Genomic DNA, 22,415 nt, shown 5'->3' with positions numbered 1-22,415 from the left:
GTTCCTCTACAGTTTTATGAGTTTTGTTTGTGGTAAAACTGACTTGTTACTTTCATTCTCTGGATCAGTATGATTACATCTATACCACATATGCTTAGAATTAATAATAAAAAACTTTGAAAAAACAATTTTTTTTCTTTGCATTGCCATGTTAGCATCAATAACCTTTTGGTTTTTATGTCTATGGAGCTGTGTTAGAGCTCATTTTTTGCCGGACAATCTACCGTAGTTTTTATTGATACCGTGTTTGAGTGTGTACGACTGTTTTCTGACTTTTTATTCAATTCTCTTTAAACTTTTTTTTTTTTTTTTTACACTTTTTAATAATTCCCCTAGGGAATTTGAACAAGAAATTATTAGATTTCTTCTGACATAGACTCCAATTCAATATCATTAGACTGGGTATACTTGGATCATTCAAAAAAACCGAGCACCATCTAGGTATCCCGATCCCCACTAGGTTTTTAAGCTCCCAGATGTTGTAGTCACATTTCACCATGGCATATGAGGAGTTAAAAGTGTGTGACTGACGTTATTGTAAATTGCATACATTAGCCCTCGGTGTCAAGCACTTAGCGCCTATAGCACCTGCTGCGCTTGCGAGTGGGCGCCATCTTTAAATATCCAACTCACAATGTACCATATATATTTGAAGGGTTCTTCTGAGATATTATAACTGATGACCTATCCTGTAGATAGGTCATTAGTATCTGATCGGTGGGGGTCTGACACCCGGGACACTCGCCAATCAGCTGTTTGAGAAGGCACCGGTGCCCTGTGAGCCCTGTGCCCTTCTCTGTGCTTTTCCTAGGCCATGTGACGTCACATTCATTGACCAAGTGGCCTAGGCGCAGCTCAGCCCTATAGCAGTGAATGGGGCTAAGCATGATACCAAGCACAGCCGCTATACAATGTACGGCAGCTGTGCTTGGTGAGCTGTGAGGAGGCTGTGGCGCTACTGCGATCACTTCAATAAACTTATCCTTTTAAATATGCCAGGAAACATTTCCTTCACTTTGGATATTGTTTAGGCAGGCTGGGGGACTGGGTGGTTCATCTAGGACATGGAATGTCCACGTGTGACGGCTGTCCAAACTACTGACTGTAAATAACAGACACAGTTACTAAATGAGTTGCTTAATGAGAAACAATTTGATATAGTGCAGTGCACAATACTGTTCTGTTTAGCTTACTGTATTGTGTGATAAAATGCATACATTCATGTGCATGACACTGAAAAATGAGCAAGTAATATCTCCAGCTCTAGGGTGAGCCCCCAAAATCATTTCCACTAGTGGACCCTAGGCACCCCAGTCTGACACTGGCTATAGGAGGTGCAGAGGTAGCAGGGGCCTGAGGGGGCCCAAAGACCCTTGTAGAGAAGGCATTGGTATTATAGAAAGTGAATGCTGGTCAAGTTACACCTTTGGCTGGAGATTAGGTCAAGAATTTGGCATTGGGGGTGTCATTTCAATTTTTGTCTCAGGCAGCACGAAGGCAAAGTGTTTCACTGCCCCTAGTTACAAAGCACTAAGGGAAGGGGGGCCCAAGCTGAACTCTTGCACCAGGGTCCATGGGCCTTTAGCTATGCCTCTGGGCACAAGAGAAAGGTAAGTCTCCTGTTGTACAGGTACACTGATTAATGTAGCCACCCTACAATAAGGTTCTTAGCACAGATTTTGATCAAATTTTGTGAGCCTACCTGCCATGACAGGTAGGCTCACAAAATTTGATCAAAATCTGTGCTAAGAACCTTATTAAGTAAAGCAACAATGCATTGAGAAATGTTCAAAATATAACATGTTTGCATGTATCTTAGTGCCTACGAGGTGATGTGCATTAAAATAAGGGATGCGGACAGCTTTGGCTAGGCCCATAGAGGCCCCATCGTAGATGCATTGGCCGCCTCTTATTTAGATGAATGGATACCACCTACTATTGGGGCTGTCAATTGCGCTAGATGGCTCATAACTGATCTCCTGTCTAAATTAGGCATCCGATACAATATATGATCAGTTGCTAGCACGCAATACATTAAAAACATTGTTATCAAATACTATGAAATATAGAAATTTACCATTGCTTCAAAATCCACTTGGGCATCAACTAAAGCTTTGGAAATCTGAGCGGCTTGCTGGAAGTGTACATTATCTAAGAGGAAACACACAATCAAATACATTTGACCATATCTGAAAAATGGAAAAATATTTGAAAGTTTAGCCATGATGCATTAGGGTGAGATGATGGTCTTCACTTCCTATTGATAAAATGATAGCATCATCTCAGCTTGAGAACCGGTATAAGACAAACACTTTTATGTCACCGTTGTCTATCAGAAACTAAGTAGTGTGCTTATAGCTAATCAAACAAAGTTATTCTCTGATTCTACCTTGCTGTTTACCCTGCAGATTGGCCCTTGATGGCACCTACCATCTGCTGTTCCGTGAATGAGTAAGTAATCCACTTTCCTGAAATTCTCTGCCCTGGACATCACAGTTGAATTCTGAAAAGGAAGGAGAAGTAATTCATTAGACGTGATTTCTGATGCACAACTAATATAAAAAGGCTTGTGTTTGGCGATGGCATTATCTCTTATGCAAGTCTATAAAATTACCTTTCTGTCTACAGTTTAATTTGCCTTTGGAAACTTTAGAACTTTCCAATTTTTCCACAGACAAAGCCAATTCATTGATTTTGGACAACTATTTTGCATGCAGCAAGATTAAAAATGGAATACAGCTGTGACCAGATAAAGCTAAAAGGAAACAGTTACTGAGATATCTAAATCCAGATGTCTAATTTTCCTGTCAAAATTATAGAGTTAAAGGGACATTCCAGTAATATTTTTTTTTCCTAAGCACTGGATAGCTGATAATGGTTAGATCAGTAGGGTTCCAGCCGTTGGGGCCCCTTTGGTTCACCAAAATTGAGGTCTTGTTTCCTCTATTTGAATAGCGTGGCAGCTGAGCATATGCACTGCCACTCAATTCAAAGTATATGGGACTGACGAAGATGGCTGAGCACAGCACTCTGAATGAAGGAGCAGGGCACACGCTCAACCTCCAATCTATTCAAATGGGGGGCACAGAACCCCTGCTCTGAAGATTGTGGGGTTTCTAGCACTGGGACCCCTATTGATCTAGCATATCACCTGCTATTATCAGAATACTCCTTTACGTTATATTTAAAATTCAACAAACCTATCTTCCATTATTTTTATGCAGAACGTGTGACCCTAGTGCTTGGCTGACATCTATGGAGCACTGTTGTCACCACCTCTGTTCATATTGCAAAACAAATAGCTTCTCTGAAACAAGCTTTAAATGGGTTCTAAGACCTCTTGGAAGACTCCCGTAAAAGCTCCATATGGTAAGAAATAAAAGATAGACACAAACCCATCTCAGTGGCCATAGTGGTGAGGTTCAACATCGCTTCAGAGGTGGCTGGGTACCATGGTCACATATCAAGTGTGACCACGGAGCCGTCTGTGGAGGAGTGGCAGGAGGTTTGAAAAGTATGCATCTACTTATTGGCCACGTGCAGCTTATACATTCGTCCAAAAGATCAAAACTCCAATTAAAAAGTAGAGTAAGTAGTGTAGTAGTCCCATCCCTGTTCTCACTACTGATCCCTGTGGTCTCTACGTTCAGTGATCTCTTTCTTTAGCATACCATCAATCTTTTTTAAAGATGTACTATGCATATATGTTATTTTGAACATCTCTGTCATCTATCTTTTATTTCACTTTCACAATTCCGCTGGTCAAGCCATCAGGAAGTTACAAAAGCTGTTGACCACTGGTACGTACGTATGATACATGAAGCAGAACATGCAGGCATAATATAGACAATATTTTAATTAATTTAGGATGACACAAGCTCATAACCTAAGCCTTGTGTTCAGTGATACCTGATAATTTTGAAGGTTGTCTGAATTTGTTGGAAGCCCCATGTATCTCTCTGTATAGATGGATGCTGTAATAAATCAGCAGTTAGCAGTGAGAAGAACTTAGAAAACCTTACATTTCTGAATACAGAGTAGGTATAATTGCATGATAAATCCAGCCATATGCATAAGATTGTGATCAGACAGAATGTGGCTAAACAAATCTTCTGTTGGATCATCCATACGAACAACCCAACCATCAGCATGCCAGACTAAACTGGCGGATAATGGAGAAGGTGTAGAAAATATAAAAAGACTTGAACAAAGTGGCAAATGATAGCTGAAAAATCCAACCTGACAGATCACATTTTTAGTAGACAATAGGCCAACAAAACTGTCAAACAATAGTTGGTCAAAATGTTCCACATTGCCATTTGGTTCCCCTAAAGGGTTATTCAGTTTCAGCAATGTATCCCCTATCTACTAAATAGGGGATAACTGCTAGATGAAAAGAGGGTAATTTGTCCCCCTAATTTGAATGGAGTGGTGGTCAAGCATTCACCCTGCCTTTCTACTTAATCTCTATGGGACTGTGAGATATATCTGAGTGCCATACTCAGCTATCTCCAGAAGCCTCACAGAGATGAATGGGAGGGCATCAGTGCATGCTTGACCACCACTCCATTCATGTGGATTAATATGGACCCTCCTTCTCATGATCAGTGGGGAGCCCAGTGGTCAGACTCCTATCTATCTAAAAGTTATTCCCTATTCAGCGAATAGGAGATAACTTGTTACTGTTATATCCCTTTAAGGTAAGTTGCCATTATCAAACCTACATACCTAATACATAGTAATATAGTAACATAGTATATAAGGCCGAAAAAAAGACATTTGTCCATCCAGTTCGGCCTGTTATCCTGCAAGTTGATCCAGAGGAAGGCAAAAAAAAAACTCTGTGAGGTACAAGCAATTTTCCCCACTTAAGGGGGAAAAAATTCCTTCCCGACTCCAATCAGGCAATCAGAATAAATGACTTACAACACTAATAAATAACAAATAATATATATAAGAAGATATAAGAAGATTAATAGACATAAACTAAGCAGTGTCCATACATGGGTTCAGTAGTTGCCAACAGAACCTCGACTGGGAAGTAAAGTTGGAAACTACTTATTTTTACATGAACATTTATTTTTTCCTATCCCACATATTAAATCCTATAAAGATGTCAGATATGAGCAGCTGTCCGGTACATTCAGAGTTGCCAATCTAGAACAAGCTAGGGGAAAAAACAACCCAAAAAATGTATTCACCCAAAAACAGACAAGCTCAACCGCTAGTAATTTTGGACCATACCAGGTGACAACAACACACTCCAGATGCTATGGTTTTCAGTGGATGCTCGTCTACTGTCTCCTTCCCACCATCAGGGCAAAAAAGTACAAACACCTGAAAGATGAGACAGCTTCACACCGGCATTAGACACGTGCACCAGAGTAGAGCTTGAAAAAGTGCTTTTTATCTTCTGTGGCCCCAAACATTGCTGCTATATGTTATGGCTACATAATACACTGCTCCACTTGGTTGGATGAATAAATTAACTTACCGCAAAGTTGGAGTGCTTTCTCGCTTTTGGAGTATTTGCACTGATTTTAAACTGTCATGTGGCATTACTGTATATAGTGCAGGTAGAGATGCAGTTTTTCTGCTCTATCAAAGAAGTTAAGTCAACTAACAGAGGTTTTGACTCCATTTGGCCTACAGCCAAGTTTACAGGAAACCATGAAAACAAGTGGTATAAGATGCTTAAAAACCCTTTAGAAATGACCTATATGGTTTAGACCCCTAAGTATACACTTTATGAGAATATTCTGACTTAATTTGTTGTTAACTTTAAACCTTTGTCAATTTGCTAAAGTGGAGAACATCTACAAAGAGCATCTCTCACTCGAGAGCATATGGTACCGATACCTCCTTGATGTCACGTAAGAACTTTCCTGCAGATCACTGCTGATTGCTGGGTCCAGTAGCAGAACACTATCTGATTAGCTAATATTTAAAAGACTATATAGGCATTCTCTAAAGTCAATTAGCCCTTTAAGAATAAAAGTCCTTTTAACTAACAACTCCAAAAACATTGTAGCAACGGCCAAAACTGCTGTCTACTTTACTTAAGGTGGTAGGATGAATACCTGTACGATATAAGTACATGCATGGTGCTGCATTCATGACAAAGCCTCTTAGAATGACATGATACATACAAGAGATAAATGGATTTTATAGGTGATTTGTATATCGCATAATGTGTAACTTACCATAATATTCCCAATTAGAAACAGGAGCAACAGCCATCCCACATTTAAAAATGCCTGTACCTTGGCCAAGGACCATGGATGTTACATAACCACCATATGACTGAGGATTAAAAGAATAACAGAACAGTTAGTAACAATGATGGAATGTCCTGTATGAAATGGAAAAGTTTGTGAAGCAAATAAAGTTTTTTATTAGAAGGAATGTCAGAAAAAGACTTCTTTCAGGTGAATTTGAAGGATGATTCATATGATATACACTCACCTAAAGAATTATTAGGAACACCTGTTCTATTTCTCATTAATGCGATTATCTAGTCAACCAATCACATGGCAGTTGCTTCAATGCATGTAGGGTTGTGGTCCTGGTCAAGACAATCTCCTGAACTCCAAACTGAATGTCAGAATGGGAAAGAAAGGTGGGCTACAACAGCAGAAGACCCCACCGGGTACCACTCATCTCCACTACAAATAGGAAAAAGAGGCTACAATTTGCACGAGCTCACCAAAATTGGACTGTTGAAGACTGGAAAAATGTTGCCTGGTCTGATGAGTCTCGATTTCTGTTGAGACATTCAAATGGTAGAGTCCGAATTTGGCGTAAACAGAATGAGAACATGTATCCATCATGCCTTGTTACCACTGTGCAGGCTGGTGGTGGTGGTGTAATGGTGTGGGGGATGTTTTCTGGGCACACTTTAGGCCCCTTAGTGCCAATTGGCCATCGTTTAAATGCCACGGGCTACCTGAGCATTGTTTCTGACCATGTCCATCCCTTCATGACCACCATGTACCCATCCTCTGATGGCTACTTCCAGCAGGATAATGCACCATGTCACAAAGCTCGAATCATTTCAAATTGGTTTCTTGAACATGACAATGAGTTCACTGTACTAAAATGGCCCCCACAGTCACCAGATCTCAACCCAATAGAGCATCTTTGGGATGTGGTGGAACGGGAGCTTCATGCCCTGGATGTGCATCCCTCAAATCTCCATCATTTGCAAGATGCTATCCTATCAATATGGGCCAACATGTCTAAAGAATGCTATCAGGCAGTTCTGAAGGCAAAAGGGGGTCCAACACCATATTAGTATGATGTTCCTAATAATTCTTTAGGTGAGTGTATGTTGCCCCTAAGAAGTAATGTCTGCTTCAGTTGTGCATGGGTCCAATCTATCATTGACATCTGTATTTATGAAAAGTTCCACATACATTTTCAAGAGAAATTAAATGTTTTTGTCTTCACAGATAACAACTTTAAAAATCTATCCATCAGGGTTTGTCCCAACATCTTAGTACCGCCACAATCTGCAACTTCTCCCAGCTTACGACAGGTCTAAAATTGTGGGCATGGCGTGGGCAGGGAAGGAGACAGGCTGGTAGGCCCGTCTCATTTACCATTTTCTACACCTGTTTCAGGCAGGTCTTAATAAATGTGCCCCTACGTTCTAATTTATATAGGGGGGTTTCCAAATGTGGAACCCACCCTCAATGATGTCCATATATACTTACAGGACAGCGTTTGTCTTCTCAAAGAAGCACTCCCACAAAAATGTTTATTCTCTGACCTGTTACAAAGTTACATGATGTAACCTGTAGTGAGGCTAGTCTTCTCAACAGAGACTGTATTTATGAGTTATAACCTCGCTTCTGGTCCTCTGCTTTCCAAATAACACAGCATCTTATATGTTGACAGGAAGCCAGTTTTTCGATGTATTCCTATGGGAGCCTCAATGTCAGTCTCATAGGAATGAATAGAGAAGTAACTGTTTTGTGTCAGTGGGAGAGGCGGAGTGTTGGTCACATGGCTGAGGATTAGAAGGGAGATTATAACTCACAAACACAGTCACTGGTAAAAAAATAAAATAAAATTACCTTTACTACAATTTACATCATGGATCTTTCTAACAGGAAGAGAATAAAACATTTTGTGGGAGAGCTACTTTAAATCATTAGTTCCACACCTACTGGTATCAAAAAGAATGTTATGCCTGGTATACTACCTGATCTTTTACTCTTCCACTCAAATGTGGAACAGTTGACACAGAGAAACATGATTTAGCTTCACCTCTAGACACTGAAAATTGATGCTTCAACTATTGACTTCCCTTAGTTTTTTCGCTGGATATAATTCCAGTGGGGAACTCCAAATGGAAATTGGAAAAGAGCCATAAAAGATAGTTAATGAGGTTTCTGACAGAACTGGCAAGACTGATAGGGAAGACTGTTACAAGTAGAGTTGAGCGAACACCTGGATGTTCGGGTTCGAGAAGTTCGGCCGAACATCCCGGAAATGTTCGGGTTCGGGATCCGAACCCGATCCGAACTTCGTCCCGAACCCGAACCCCATTGAAGTCAATGGGGACCCGAACTTTTCGGCACTAAAAAGGCTGTAAAACAGCCCAGGAAAGAGCTAGAGGGCTGCAAAAGGCAGCAACATGTAGGTAAATCCCCTGCAAACAAATGTGGATAGGGAAATGAATTAAAATAAAAATTAAATAAATAAAAATTAACCAAAATCAATTGGAGAGAGGTTCCATAGCAGAGAATCTGGCTTCCCGTCACCCACCACTGGAACAGTCCATTCTCAGATATTTAGGCCCCGGCACCCAGGCAGAGGAGAGAGGTCCCGTAACAGAGAATCTGTCTTCATGTCAGCAGAGAATCAGTCTGCATGTCATAGCAGAGAATGAGGCTTCACGTCAGCCACCACTGCAACAGTCCATTGGCATATATTTAGGCCCAGCACCCAGGCAGAGGAGGGAGGTCCCGTAACAGAGAATCTGTCTTCATGTCAGCAGAGAATTAGTCTGCATGTCATAGCAGAGAATGAGGCTTCACGTCAGCCACCACTGCAACAGTCCATTGGCATATATTTAGGCCCAGCACCCAGGCAGAGGAGGGAGGTCCCGTAACAGAGAATCTGTCTTCATGTCAGCAGAGAATTAGTCTGCATGTCATAGCAGAGAATGAGGCTTCACGTCAGCCACCACTGCAACAGTCCATTGGCATATATTTAGGCCCAGCACCCAGGCAGAGGAGGGAGGTCCCGTAACAGAGAATCTGTCTTCATGTCAGCAGAGAATTAGTCTGCATGTCATAGCAGAGAATGAGGCTTCACGTCAGCCACCACTGCAACAGTCCATTGGCATATATTTAGGCCCAGCACCCAGGCAGAGGAGGGAGGTCCCGTAACAGAGAATCTGGCTTCATGTCAGCAGAGAATCAGTCTTCATATCATAGCAGAGAATCAGGCTTCACGTCACCCACCACTGTAAGAGTCAATTTTCATAAATTTAGGCCCAGAACCCAGGCAGAGGAGAAAGGTCCCGTAACAGACAATCTGGCTTCATGTCAGCAGAGAATCAGTCTTCATATCATAGCAGAGAATCAGGCTTCACGTCACCCACCACTGTAAGAGTCAATTTTCATAAATTTAGGCCCAGAACCCAGGCAGAGGAGAAAGGTCCCGTAACAGACAATCTGGCTTCATGTCAGCAGAGAATCAGTCTTCATATCATAGCAGAGAATCAGGCTTCACGTCACCCACCACTGTAAGAGTCAATTTTCATAAATTTAGGCCCAGAACCCAGGCAGAGGAGAAAGGTCCCGTAACAGACAATCTGGCTTCATGTCAGCAGAGAATCAGTCTTCATATCATAGCAGAGAATCAGGCTTCACGTCACCCACCACTGTAAGAGTCAATTTTCATAAATTTAGGCCCAGAACCCAGGCAGAGGAGAAAGGTCCCGTAACAGACAATCTGGCTTCATGTCAGCAGAGAATCAGTCTTCATATCATAGCAGAGAATCAGGCTTCACGTCACCCACCACTGTAAGAGTCAATTTTCATAAATTTAGGCCCAGAACCCAGGCAGAGGAGAAAGGTCCCGTAACAGACAATCTGGCTTCATGTCAGCAGAGAATCAGTCTTCATATCATAGCAGAGAATCAGGCTTCACGTCACCCACCACTGTAAGAGTCAATTTTCATAAATTTAGGCCCAGAACCCAGGCAGAGGAGAAAGGTCCCGTAACAGACAATCTGGCTTCATGTCAGCAGAGAATCAGTCTTCATATCATAGCAGAGAATCAGGCTTCACGTCACCCACCACTGCAACAGTCCATTGGCATATATTTAGGCCTAGCACACAGGCAGAGCAGAGAGGTCCCGTAACAGACAATCTGGCTTCATGACAGCAGAGAATCAGTCTGCATGTCATAGCAGAGAATCAGGCTTCACGTCAGCCACCACTGCAACAGTCCATTGTCATAAATTTAGGCCCAGCACCCAGGCAGAGGAGAGAGGTCCCGTAACAGAGGATCTGGCTTCATGTCAGCAGAGAATCAGTCTGCATGTCATAGCAGAGAATCAGGCTTCACGTCAGCCACCACTGCAACAGTCCATTGTCATAAATTTAGGCCCAGCACCCAGGCAGAGGAGAGAGGTCCCGTAACAGACAATCTGGCTTCATGTCAGCAGAGAATTAGTCTGCATGTCATAGCAGAGAATCAGGCTTCATGTCAGCCACCACTGCAACAGTCCATTGGCATATATTTAGGCCTAGCACACAGGCAGAGGAGAGGTTCATTCAACTTTGGGTAGCATCGCAATATAATGGTAAAATGAAAATAAAAATAGGATTGAATGAGGAAGTGCCCTGGAGTCCAATAATATATGGTTATGGGGAGGTAGTTAATGTCTAATCTGGACAAGGGACGGACAGGTCCTGTGGGATCCATGCCTGGTTCATTTTTATGAACGTCAGCTTGTCCACATTGGCTGTAGACAGGCGGCTGCGTTTGTCTGTAATGACGCCCCCTGCCGTGCTGAATACACGTTCAGACAAAACGCTGGCTGCCGGGCAGGCCAGCACCTCCAAGGCATAAAAGGCTAGCTCTGGCCACGTGGACAATTTAGAGACCCAGAAGTTGAATGGGGCCGAACCATCAGTCAGTACGTGGAGGGGTGTGCACACGTACTGTTCCACCATGTTAGTGAAATGTTGCCTCCTGCTAACACGTTGCGTATCAGGTGGTGGTGCAGTTAGCTGTGGCGTGTTGACAAAAGTTTTCCACATCTCTGCCATGCTAACCCTGCCCTCAGAGGAGCTGGCCGTGACACAGCTGCCTTGGCGACCTCTTGCTCCTCCTCTGCCTTGGCCTTGGGCTTCCACTTGTTCCCCTGTGACATTTGGGAATGCTCTCAGTAGCGCGTCTACCAACGTGCGCTTGTACTCGCGCATCTTCCTATCACGCTCCAGTGCAGGAAGTAAGGTGGGCACATTGTCTTTGTAGCGTGGATCCAGCAGGGTGGCAACCCAGTAGTCCGCACAGGTTAAAATGTGGGCAACTCTGCTGTCGTTGCGCAGGCACTGCAGCATGTAGTCGCTCATGTGTGCCAGGCTGCCCAGGGATAAGGACAAGCTGTCCTCTGTGGGAGGCGTATCGTCATCGTCCTGCCTTTCCCCCCAGCCACGCACCAGTGATGGACCCGAGCTGCGTTGGGTGCCACCCCGCTGTGACCATGCTTCATCCTCATCCTCCTCCACCTCCTCCTCATCCTCGTCCTCCTCGTCCTCCAGTAGTGGGCCCTGGCTGGCCACATTTGTACCTGGCCTCTGCTGTTGCCAAAAACCTCCCTCTGAGTCACTTCGAAGAGACTGGCCTGAAAGTGCTAAAAATGACCCCTCTTCCTCCTCCTCCTCCTCCTCCTCCTGGGCCACCTCCTCTTCCATCATCGCCCTAAGTGTTTTCTCAAGGAGACATAGAAGTGGTATTGTAACGCTGATAACGGTGTCATCGCCACTGGCCATGTTGGTGGAGTACTCGAAACAGCGCAACAGGGCACACAGGTCTCGCATGGAGGCCCAGTCATTGGTGGTGAAGTGGTGCTGTTCTGTAGTGCGACTGACCCGTGCGTGCTGCAGCTGAAACTCCACTATGGCCTGCTGCTGCTCGCACAGTCTGTCCAGCATGTGCAAGGTGGAGTTCCACCTGGTGGGCACGTCGCATATGAGGCGGTGAGCGGGAAGGCCGAAGTTACGCTGTAGCGCAGACAGGCGAGCAGCAGCAGGATGTGAACGCCGGAAGCGCGAACAGACGGCCCGCACTTTATGCAGCAGCTCTGACATGTCGGGGTAGTTGTGAATGAACTTCTGCACCACCAAATTCAGCACATGCGCCAAGCAAGGGATGTGCGTCAAATTGGCTAGTCCCAGAGCTGCAACGAGATTTCGCCCATTATCACACACCACCAGGCCGGGCTTGAGGCTCACCGGCAGCAACCACTCGTCGGTCTGTTGTTCAATACCCCGCCACAACTCCTGTGCGGTGTGGGGCCTGTCCCCCAAACATATGAGTTTCAGAATGGCCTGCTGACGTTTACCCCGGGCTGTGCTGAAGTTGGTGGTGAAGGTGTGTGGCTGACTGGATGAGCAGGTGGAAGAAGAGGAGGAGGAAGCCGAGAAGGAGGAGGTGGCAACAGGAGGCAAAGAATGTTGCCCTGCGATCCTTGGCGGCGGAAGGACGTGCGCCAAACAGCTCTCCGCCTGGGGCCCAGCTGCCACTACATTTACCCAGTGTGCAGTTAGGGAGATATAGCGTCCCTGGCCGTGCTTACTGGTCCACGTATCTGTGGTTAGGTGGACCTTGCCACAGATGGCGTTGCGCAGTGCACACTTGATTTTATGGGATACTTGGTTGTGCAGGGAAGGCACGGCTCTCTTGGAGAAGTAGTGCCGGCTGGGAACAACATACTGTGGGACAGCAAGCGACATGAGCTGTTTGAAGCTGTCTGTGTCCACCAGCCTAAATGACAGCATTTCATAGGCCAGTAGTTTAGAAATGCTGGCATTCAGGGCCAGGGATCGAGGGTGGCTAGGTGGGAATTTACGCTTTCTATCAAATGTTTGTGAGATGGAGAGCTGAACGCTGGCGTGTGACATGGTTGAGACGCTTGGTGACGGAGGTGGTGGTGGTGGTGTTGGTGGTACATCCCCTGTTTGCTGGGCGGCAGGTGCCAACGTTCCTCCAGAGGCGGAGGAAGAGGCCGAGGCGGCAGCAGCAGAATAGGCCGAGGCGGCAGCAGCAGAAGAGGTAGCAGGGGGAGCCTGAGTGACTTCCTTGGTTTTAAGGTGTTTACTCCACTGCAGTTCATGCTTTGCATGCAGGTGCCTGGTCATGCAGGTTGTGCTCAGGTTCAGAACGTTAATGCCTCGCTTCAGGCTCTGATGGCACAGCGTGCAAACCACTCGGGTCTTGTCGTCAGCACATTGTTTGAAGAAGTGCCATGCCAGGGAACTCCTTGAAGCTGCCTTTGGGGTGCTCGGTCCCAGATGGCGGCGGTCAGTAGCAGGCGGAGTCTCTTGGCGGCGGGTGTTCTGCTTTTGCCCACTGCTCCCTCTTTTGCTACGCTGTTGGCTCGGTCTCACCACTGCCTCTTCCTCCGAACTGTGAAAGTCAGTGGCACGACCTTCATTCCATGTGGGGTCTAGGACCTCATCGTCCCCTGCATCGTCTTCCACCCAGTCTTGATCCCTGACCTCCTGTTCAGTCTGCACACTGCAGAAAGACGCAGCAGTTGGCACCTGTGTTTCGTCATCATCAGAGACATGCTGAGGTGGTATTCCCATGTCCTCATCATCAGGAAACATAAGTGGTTGTGCGTCAGTGCATTCTATGTCTTTCACCGCTGGGGAAGGGCTAGGTGGATGCCCTTGGGAAACCCTGCCAGCGGAGTCTTCAAACAGCATAAGAGACTGCTGCATAACTTGAGGCTGAGACAGTTTCCCTGGTATGCATGGGGGTGATGTGACAGACTGATGGGGTTGGTTTTCAGGCGCCATCTGTGCGCTTTCTGCAGAAGACTGGGTGGGAGATAATGTGAACGTGCTGGATCCACTGTCGGCCACCCAATTGACTAATGCCTGTACCTGCTCAGGCCTTACCATCCTTAGAACGGCATTGGGCCCCACCATATATCGCTGTAAATTCTGGCGGCTACTGGGACCTGAGGTAGTTGGTACACTAGGACGTGTGGATGTGGCAGAACGGCCACGTCCTCTCCCAGCACCAGAGGGTCCACTAACACCACCACGACCATGTCCACGTCCGCGTCCCTTACTAGATGTTTTTCTCATTGTTATGGTTCACCACAACAACAAATATATTATTTGGCCCAATGTATTGTATTCAAATTCAGCGGGATATAAATTTGAGGCCTAGTATTTAGGCGCTGGGTGACCGGTATGGATTTAGTGACAGAATTAGACTTGGAAATGCACAGAAGCGTGTGTGTGAAGTTATTCTGAATGACCCTATGTGCACCTTCAATATTATATACCCTTTTAGGGATAGATTTCAAATAGCTCTGATATAGCAGAAACCACTAAATTATGAAATTGCTAAATTGGGAATTGTACTTCAACCCAGAACAAAAAATGTGCTTTGACGGACACTAAATATCTTGCCCAGCAACAACAGTACAGCGGTGGGTAACGAGAGATTTAGAGGGATTTAAATTTGAGGCCTAGTATTTAGGCGCTGGGTCACCGGTATGGATTTAGTGACAGAATTAGACTTGGAAATGCACAGAAGCGTGTGTGTGAAGTTATTCTGAATGACCCTATGTGCACCTTCAATATTATATACCCTTTTAGGGATAGATTTCAAATAGCTCTGATATAGCAGAAACCACTAAATTATGAAATTGCTAAATTGGGAATTGTACTTCAACCCAGAACAAAAAATGTGCTTTGACGGACACTAAATATCTTGCCCAGCAACAACAGTACAGCGGTGGGTAACGAGAGATTTAGAGGGATTTAAATTTGAGGCCTAGTATTTAGGCGCTGGGTCACCGGTATGGATTTAGTGACAGAATTAGACTTGGAAATGCACAGAAGCGTGTGTGTGAAGTTATTCTGAATGACCCTATGTGCACCTTCAATATTATATACCCTTTTAGGGATAGATTTCAAATAGCTCTGATATAGCAGAAACCACTAAATTATGAAATTGCTAAATTGGGAATTGTACTTCAACCCAGAACAAAAAATGTGCTTTGACGGACACTAAATATCTTGCCCAGCAACAACAGTACAGCGGTGGGTAACGAGAGATTTAGAGGGATTTAAATTTGAGGCCTAGTATTTAGGCGCTGGGTCACCGGTATGGATTTAGTGACAGAATTAGACTTGGAAATGCACAGAAGCGTGTGTGTGAAGTTATTCTGAATGACCCTATGTGCACCTTCAATATTATATACCCTTTTAGGGATAGATTTCAAATAGCTCTGATATAGCAGAAACCACTAAATTATGAAATTGCTAAATTGGGAATTGTACTTCAACCCAGAACAAAAAATGTGCTTTGACGGACACTAAATATCTTGCCCAGCAACAACAGTACAGCGGTGGGTAACGAGAGATTTAGAGGGATTTAAATTTGAGGCCTAGTATTTAGGCGCTGGGTCACCGGTATGGATTTAGTGACAGAATTAGACTTGGAAATACACAGTAGCGGGTGTGTGTGAAGTTATTCTGAATGACCCTATGTGCACCTTCAATATTATATACCCTTTTAGGGATAGATTTCAAATAGCTCTGATATAGCAGAAACCACTAAATTATGAAATTGCTAAATTGGGAATTGTACTTCAACCCAGAACAAAAAATGTGCTTTGACGGACACTAAATATCTTGCCCAGCAACAACAGTACAGCGGTGGGTAACGAGAGATTTAGAGGGATTTAAATTTGAGGCCTAGTATTTAGGCGCTGGGTCACCGGTATGGATTTAGTGACAGAATTAGACTTGGAAATGCACAGAAGCGTGTGTGTGAAGTTATTCTGAATGACCCTATGTGCACCTTCAATATTATATACCCTTTTAGGGATAGATTTCAAATAGCTCTGATATAGCAGAAACCACTAAATTATGAAATTGCTAAATTGGGAATTGTACTTCAACCCAGAACAAAAAATGTGCTTTGACGGACACTAAATATCTTGCCCAGCAACAACAGTACAGCGGTGGGTAACGAGAGATTTAGAGGGATTTAAATTTGAGGCCTAGTATTTAGGCGCTGGGTCACCGGTATGGATTTAGTGACAGAATTAGACTTGGAAATGCACAGAAGCGTGTGTGTGAAGTTATTCTGAATGACCCTATGTGCACCTTCAATATTATATACCCTTTTAGGGATAGATTTCAAATAGCTCTGATATAGCAGAAACCACTAAATTATGAAATTGCTAAATTGGGAATTGTACTTCAACCCAGAACAAAAAATGTGCTTTGACGGACACTAAATATCTTGCCCAGCAACAACAGTACAGCGGTGGGTAACGAGAGATTTAGAGGGATTTAAATTTGAGGCCTAGTATTTAGGCGCTGGGTCACCGGTATGGATTTAGTGACAGAATTAGACTTGGAAATACACAGTAGCGGGTGTGTGTGAAGTTATTCTGAATGACCCTATGTGCACCTTCAATATTATATACCCTTTTAGGGATAGATTTCAAATAGCTCTGATATAGCAGAAACCACTAAATTATGAAATTGCTAAATTGGGAATTGTACTTCAACCCAGAACAAAAAATGTGCTTTGACGGACACTAAATATCTTGCCCAGCAACAACAGTACAGCGGTGGGTAACGAGAGATTTAGAGGGAATTAAATTTGAGGCCTAGTATTTAGGCGCTGGGTCACCGGTATGGATTTAGTGACAGAATTAGACTTGGAAATACACAGTAGCGGGTGTGTGTGAAGTTATTCTGAATGACCCTATGTGCACCTTCAATATTATATACCCTTTTAGGGATAGATTTCAAATAGCTCTGATATAGCAGAAACCACTAAATTATGAAATTGCTAAATTGGGAATTGTACTTCAACCCAGAACAAAAATGTGCTTTGACGGACACTAAATATCTTGCCCAGCAACAACAGTACAGCGGTGGGTAACGAGAGATTTAGAGGGATTTAAATTTGAGGCCTAGTATTTAGGCGCTGGGTCACCGGTATGGATTTAGTGACAGAATTAGACTTGGAAATGCACAGAAGCGTGTGTGTGAAGTTATTCTGAATGACCCTATGTGCACCTTCAATATTATATACCCTTTTAGGGATAGATTTCAAATAGCTCTGATATAGCAGAAACCACTAAATTATGAAATTGCTAAATTGGGAATTGTACTTCAACCCAGAACAAAAATGTGCTTTGACGGACACTAAATATCTTGCCCAGCAACAACAGTACAGCGGTGGGTAACGAGAGATTTAGAGGGATTTAAATTTGAGGCCTAGTATTTAGGCGCTGGGTCACCGGTATGGATTTAGTGACAGAATTAGACTTGGAAATACACAGTAGCGGTGTGTGTGAAGTTATTCTGAATGACCCTATGTGCACCTTCAATATTATATACCCTTTTAGGGATAGATTTCAAATAGCTCTGATATAGCAGAAACCACTAAATTATGAAATTGCTAAATTGGGAATTGTACTTCAACCCAGAACAAAAAATGTGCTTTGACGGACACTAAATATCTTGCCCAGCAACAACAGTACAGCGGTGGGTAACGAGAGATTTAGAGGGATTTAAATTTGAGGCCTAGTATTTAGGCGCTGGGTCACCGGTATGGATTTAGTGACAGAATTAGACTTGGAAATGCACAGAAGCGTGTGTGTGAAGTTATTCTGAATGACCCTATGTGCACCTTCAATATTATATACCCTTTTAGGGATAGATTTCAAATAGCTCTGATATAGCAGAAACCACTAAATTATGAAATTGCTAAATTGGGAATTGTACTTCAACCCAGAACAAAAAATGTGCTTTGACGGACACTAAATATCTTGCCCAGCAACAACAGTACAGCGGTGGGTAACGAGAGATTTAGAGGGATTTAAATTTGAGGCCTAGTATTTAGGCGCTGGGTCACCGGTATGGATTTAGTGACAGAATTAGACTTGGAAATACACAGTAGCGGGTGTGTGTGAAGTTATTCTGAATGACCCTATGTGCACCTTCAATATTATATACCCTTTTAGGGATAGATTTCAATAGCTCTGATATAGCAGAAACCACTAAATTATGAAATTGCTAAATTGGGAATTGTACTTCAACCCAGAACAAAAAATGTGCTTTGACGGACACTAAATATCTTGCCCAGCAACAACAGTACAGCGGTGGGTAACGAGAGATTTAGAGGGATTTAAATTTGAGGCCTAGTATTTAGGCGCTGGGTCACCGGTATGGATTTAGTGACAGAATTAGACTTGGAAATACACAGTAGCGGTGTGTGTGAAGTTATTCTGAATGACCCTATGTGCACCTTCAATATTATATACCCTTTTAGGGATAGATTTCAAATAGCTCTGATATAGCAGAAACCACTAAATTATGAAATTGCTAAATTGGGAATTGTACTTCAACCCAGAACAAAAAATGTGCTTTGACGGACACTAAATATCTTGCCCAGCAACAACAGTACAGCGGTGGGTAACGAGAGATTTAGAGGGATTTAAATTTGAGGCCTAGTATTTAGGCGCTGGGTCACCGGTATGGATTTAGTGACAGAATTAGACTTGGAAATGCACAGAAGCGTGTGTGTGAAGTTATTCTGAATGACCCTATGTGCACCTTCAATATTATATACCCTTTTAGGGATAGATTTCAAATAGCTCTGATATAGCAGAAACCACTAAATTATGAAATTGCTAAATTGGGAATTGTACTTCAACCCAGAACAAAAAATGTGCTTTGACGGACACTAAATATCTTGCCCAGCAACAACAGTACAGCGGTGGGTAACGAGAGATTTAGAGGGATTTAAATTTGAGGCCTAGTATTTAGGCGCTGGGTGACAGGTATGGGTTTAGTGACAGAATTAGACTTGGAAATACACAGTAGCGGGTGTGTGTGAAGTTATTCTGAATGACCCAATGTGCACCTTCAATATTATATACCCTTTTTGGGATAGATTTCAAATAGCTCTGATATAGCAGGAACCACTAAATTATGAAATTGCTAAATTGGGAATTGTATTTCAACCCAGAACAAGAAATGTGCTTGAACGGACACTAAATAACTCGCCCAGCTACAGCACTAGGGACAGATTTAGCTGGATATAAATTTGAGGCCTAGTATTTAGGCGCTGGGTGACCGGTATGGATTTAGTGACAGAATTAGACTGGGATATGGCCAAAAAATAAACAGACTATTGCTGGTTAAATGCACTTGGTGTGACAGCTTCACCCTGATGTAGGCTTTAGCCAAAAAACAACCACACCATTGAGGGTTAAATGCACTTGGTGACAGGCGCAGCTTGCCCCTGATTTTGTATATGGCCAAAAAATGAACAGACTATTGCTGGTTAAATGCACTTGGTGTGACAGCTTCACCCTGATGTAGGCTTTAGCCAAAAACAACCACACCATTGAGGGTTAAATGCACTTGGTGACAGGCGCAGCTTGCCCCTGATTTTGTATATGGCCAAAAAATGAACAGACTATTGCTGGTTAAATGCACTTGGTGTGACAGCTTCACCCTGATGTAGGCTTTAGCCAAAAAACAACCACACCATTGAGGGTTAAATGCACTTGGTGACAGGCGCAGCTTGCCCCTGATTTTGTATATGGCCAAAAAATGAACAGACTATTGCTGGTTAAATGCACTTGGTGTGACAGCTTCACCCTGATGTAGGCTTTAGCCAAAAAACAACCACACCATTGAGGGTTAAATGCACTTGGTCGCAGCTTGTGCTGGCGCACCACAAGACACAAAATGGCCGCCGATCACCCCAGAAAAATGAGACTGACAAACGGTCTGTGCAGCCTAAAAACAGTGAGCAATTGAGGATCAGCAGCTCAATGATCCACAGCTGCAGATCGATCAGTTAATCAAGTCCTTTGGAGGAGTTAATCTGCCTAATCTCGCCCTACTGTCGCAGCCGCAACCTCTCCCTACGCTAATCAGAGCAGAGTGACGGGCGGCGCTATGTGACTCCAGCTTAAATAGAGGCTGGGTCACATGGTGCTCTGGCCAATCACAGCCATGCCAATAGTAGGCATGGCTGTGATGGCCTCTTGGGGCAAGTAGTATGACGCTTGTTGATTGGCTGCTTTGCAGCCTTTCAAAAAGCGCCAAGAAAGCGTCACAAAAGCGCGAAGAAAGCGACGAACACCGAACCCGAACCCGGACTTTTACGAAAATGTCCGGGTTCGGGTCCGTGTCACGGACACCCCAAAATTCGGTACGAACCCGAACTATACAGTTCGAGTTCGCTCATCCCTAGTTACAAGTGTAATATCAAAAGTAAAGATTTCAACTCTAGAATTACAGGAGAGAGCAATTACAAAGAATGAATTACAAAGAGAGTCATATCCCAGTCCAGCACAGGAATCACGTCTGATATGTCTTTCATGGATTGTGAAGCCTCTTCAGACTGTATTGCAGAAGGAGGCAGCTGGACAAAATTATAGGAAAAATTACATGTAGACTCAAGAGCAGATACAATCTAAATTACAGGCTCTGTCCTGATCCAGACGGACAAAAGAACAGCAGTGCCTTAATGTACAGTTTTCTTCAAGGACCCTTTGGACCCGAGAAATAATAATAATAAGGTTCAATTAGCCAAAGGCTACTGGTTTCCCGTTTATGGTTACTTAAAAATTAACGTTTATTATTTTTACTATTAAATAAATCGGGAAGAAAAATAAATTTTTACAAGTGTAGCTGAGATTTAGGCAGTATAGATATAGGTTGCTTCACCTATATTTCCTGCCTTAGATAACATGCGTCTATACTTCTGATAGGTGCTATTATAACACCCTTATTCCATCTATTTGTCAGCTCTTTAATTATCGGCTTTGTAATTCTATTAGTATCTGTATAGATCGCTATGCTGAAGGTCATGTACGATCGCTTTTGGTGCCGATCTGTGCCGGCCCTTGAACATATTCTGTAACGTTTTGTTGCGATTCCCTGCCTTTGATGTGTCTAACACGAGGTGCGTCTGCAGGCAGACCCCGTTCAGAAACACTATCTCAGCCACGCTTGAACTAAAAATCAAACTGTAGCTCCCCCTAATTATTAAAGAGCTGACAAATAGATGGAATAAGGGTGTTATAATAGCACCTATCAGAAGTATAGACGCATGTTATCTAAGGCAGGAAATATAGGTGAAGCAACCTATATCTATACTGCCTAAATCTCAGTTTCACTTGTAAATTTAAAAAAATTATTTTTCTTCCCGATTTATTTTAATACTAAAAATAATAAACGTTAATTTTAAGTAACCATAAACGGGAAACCAGTAGCCTTTGGCTAATTGAACCTATTAATGTACAGTTAGCACTCTGCATAGTCTTTTGAATGCATGGACAAGGGCCTTAGTGTGGAGAAAAATATTGAGGGCATATTTGGTGCCAGATCTCTTACATTTTCAGGGAAATGTAGTATTACATGTCAATCATTCAGATGAACGTCTACTCATACAATAAAAAGGATGTGTCTACCACAGCATGAGATATTCTTTGTCAGCAGGTCTCTATATGATATCCATATGCCCTAGTAAGGGTGACCATACGCATTAGTGTAAGGTTGACGTAAATGGACGATTTCAAACAGACAATTGTTTTTTAGGTGAAATTTAGCAACAAACAACTGTTTGAGCCACCCAATGACAGACCATCATTGTCTTAAAAAAGTCTGCCTGATAGACAAATAGTCTTTCTTTGAAAGAATGTTCCCAGAATGATCTTTCATCCATCGCCTGGTTTCAATGAACAACCATAGAATCCAATATGGACTAAAATATGTATGGTCATATCTGCAAAAAGGTCAGACCAACTGATGTTTAAACCATCAACCAACTCCTATCTAATGTGTAGGGTCACTTCAAAGGCTTCCATACACATTACTGTATTGTTGGCCGAAGTTGCCAAGAACAGCAGGTTCTGCTGACTGTCTAGTGAGTATGCGGAGCTCTCAGCGCTCTCAGACAGAGAGAGAAGGATCTGAAGGGAATATTGTTGCCAGGTCCTTTAGTTCTCCCAGAAGATAAACCACCTCCAGTAGTTTCTGGCAGTGGCTTTCTTCTCTCTCCCCATTTAATACATATACATGTTCGGCTGAACTAAATGCATATGGGGGGCGTCAAAAGAGATATTGGTTGGCAAATTTTTCAGCCAATTGAATGTGCATGGG

At 43.3% G+C, this 22,415-nt stretch overlaps 1 protein-coding gene across 1 annotated transcript in view; it reads right to left on the bottom strand.

Annotated features, from left to right (window-relative positions):
• The window catches only part of LOC122944747 (prolyl endopeptidase FAP-like), a 160,225-nt gene that overhangs the window by 2,611 nt on the left and 135,199 nt on the right, over positions 1 to 22,415 (bottom strand). The window contains exons 22-25 of the mRNA XM_044303335.1: positions 6,204 to 6,303; positions 3,910 to 3,974; positions 2,431 to 2,503; positions 2,078 to 2,151 (exon numbers count right to left, since the gene is read on the bottom strand). Of these exons, the coding sequence (XP_044159270.1) occupies positions 2,078 to 2,151; positions 2,431 to 2,503; positions 3,910 to 3,974; positions 6,204 to 6,303 (312 nt within the window). The remainder of the gene's footprint in view (positions 1 to 2,077; positions 2,152 to 2,430; positions 2,504 to 3,909; positions 3,975 to 6,203; positions 6,304 to 22,415) is intronic.

This window comes from Bufo gargarizans, chromosome 8 (assembly GCF_014858855.1).
Source record: "Bufo gargarizans isolate SCDJY-AF-19 chromosome 8, ASM1485885v1, whole genome shotgun sequence".
In the NCBI taxonomy this organism is placed as follows: Eukaryota; Metazoa; Chordata; class Amphibia; order Anura; family Bufonidae; genus Bufo; species Bufo gargarizans.
The sequence above is the reverse complement of the archived record's forward strand: the minus strand, read 5'-3'. Positions and strand labels throughout refer to the sequence as shown.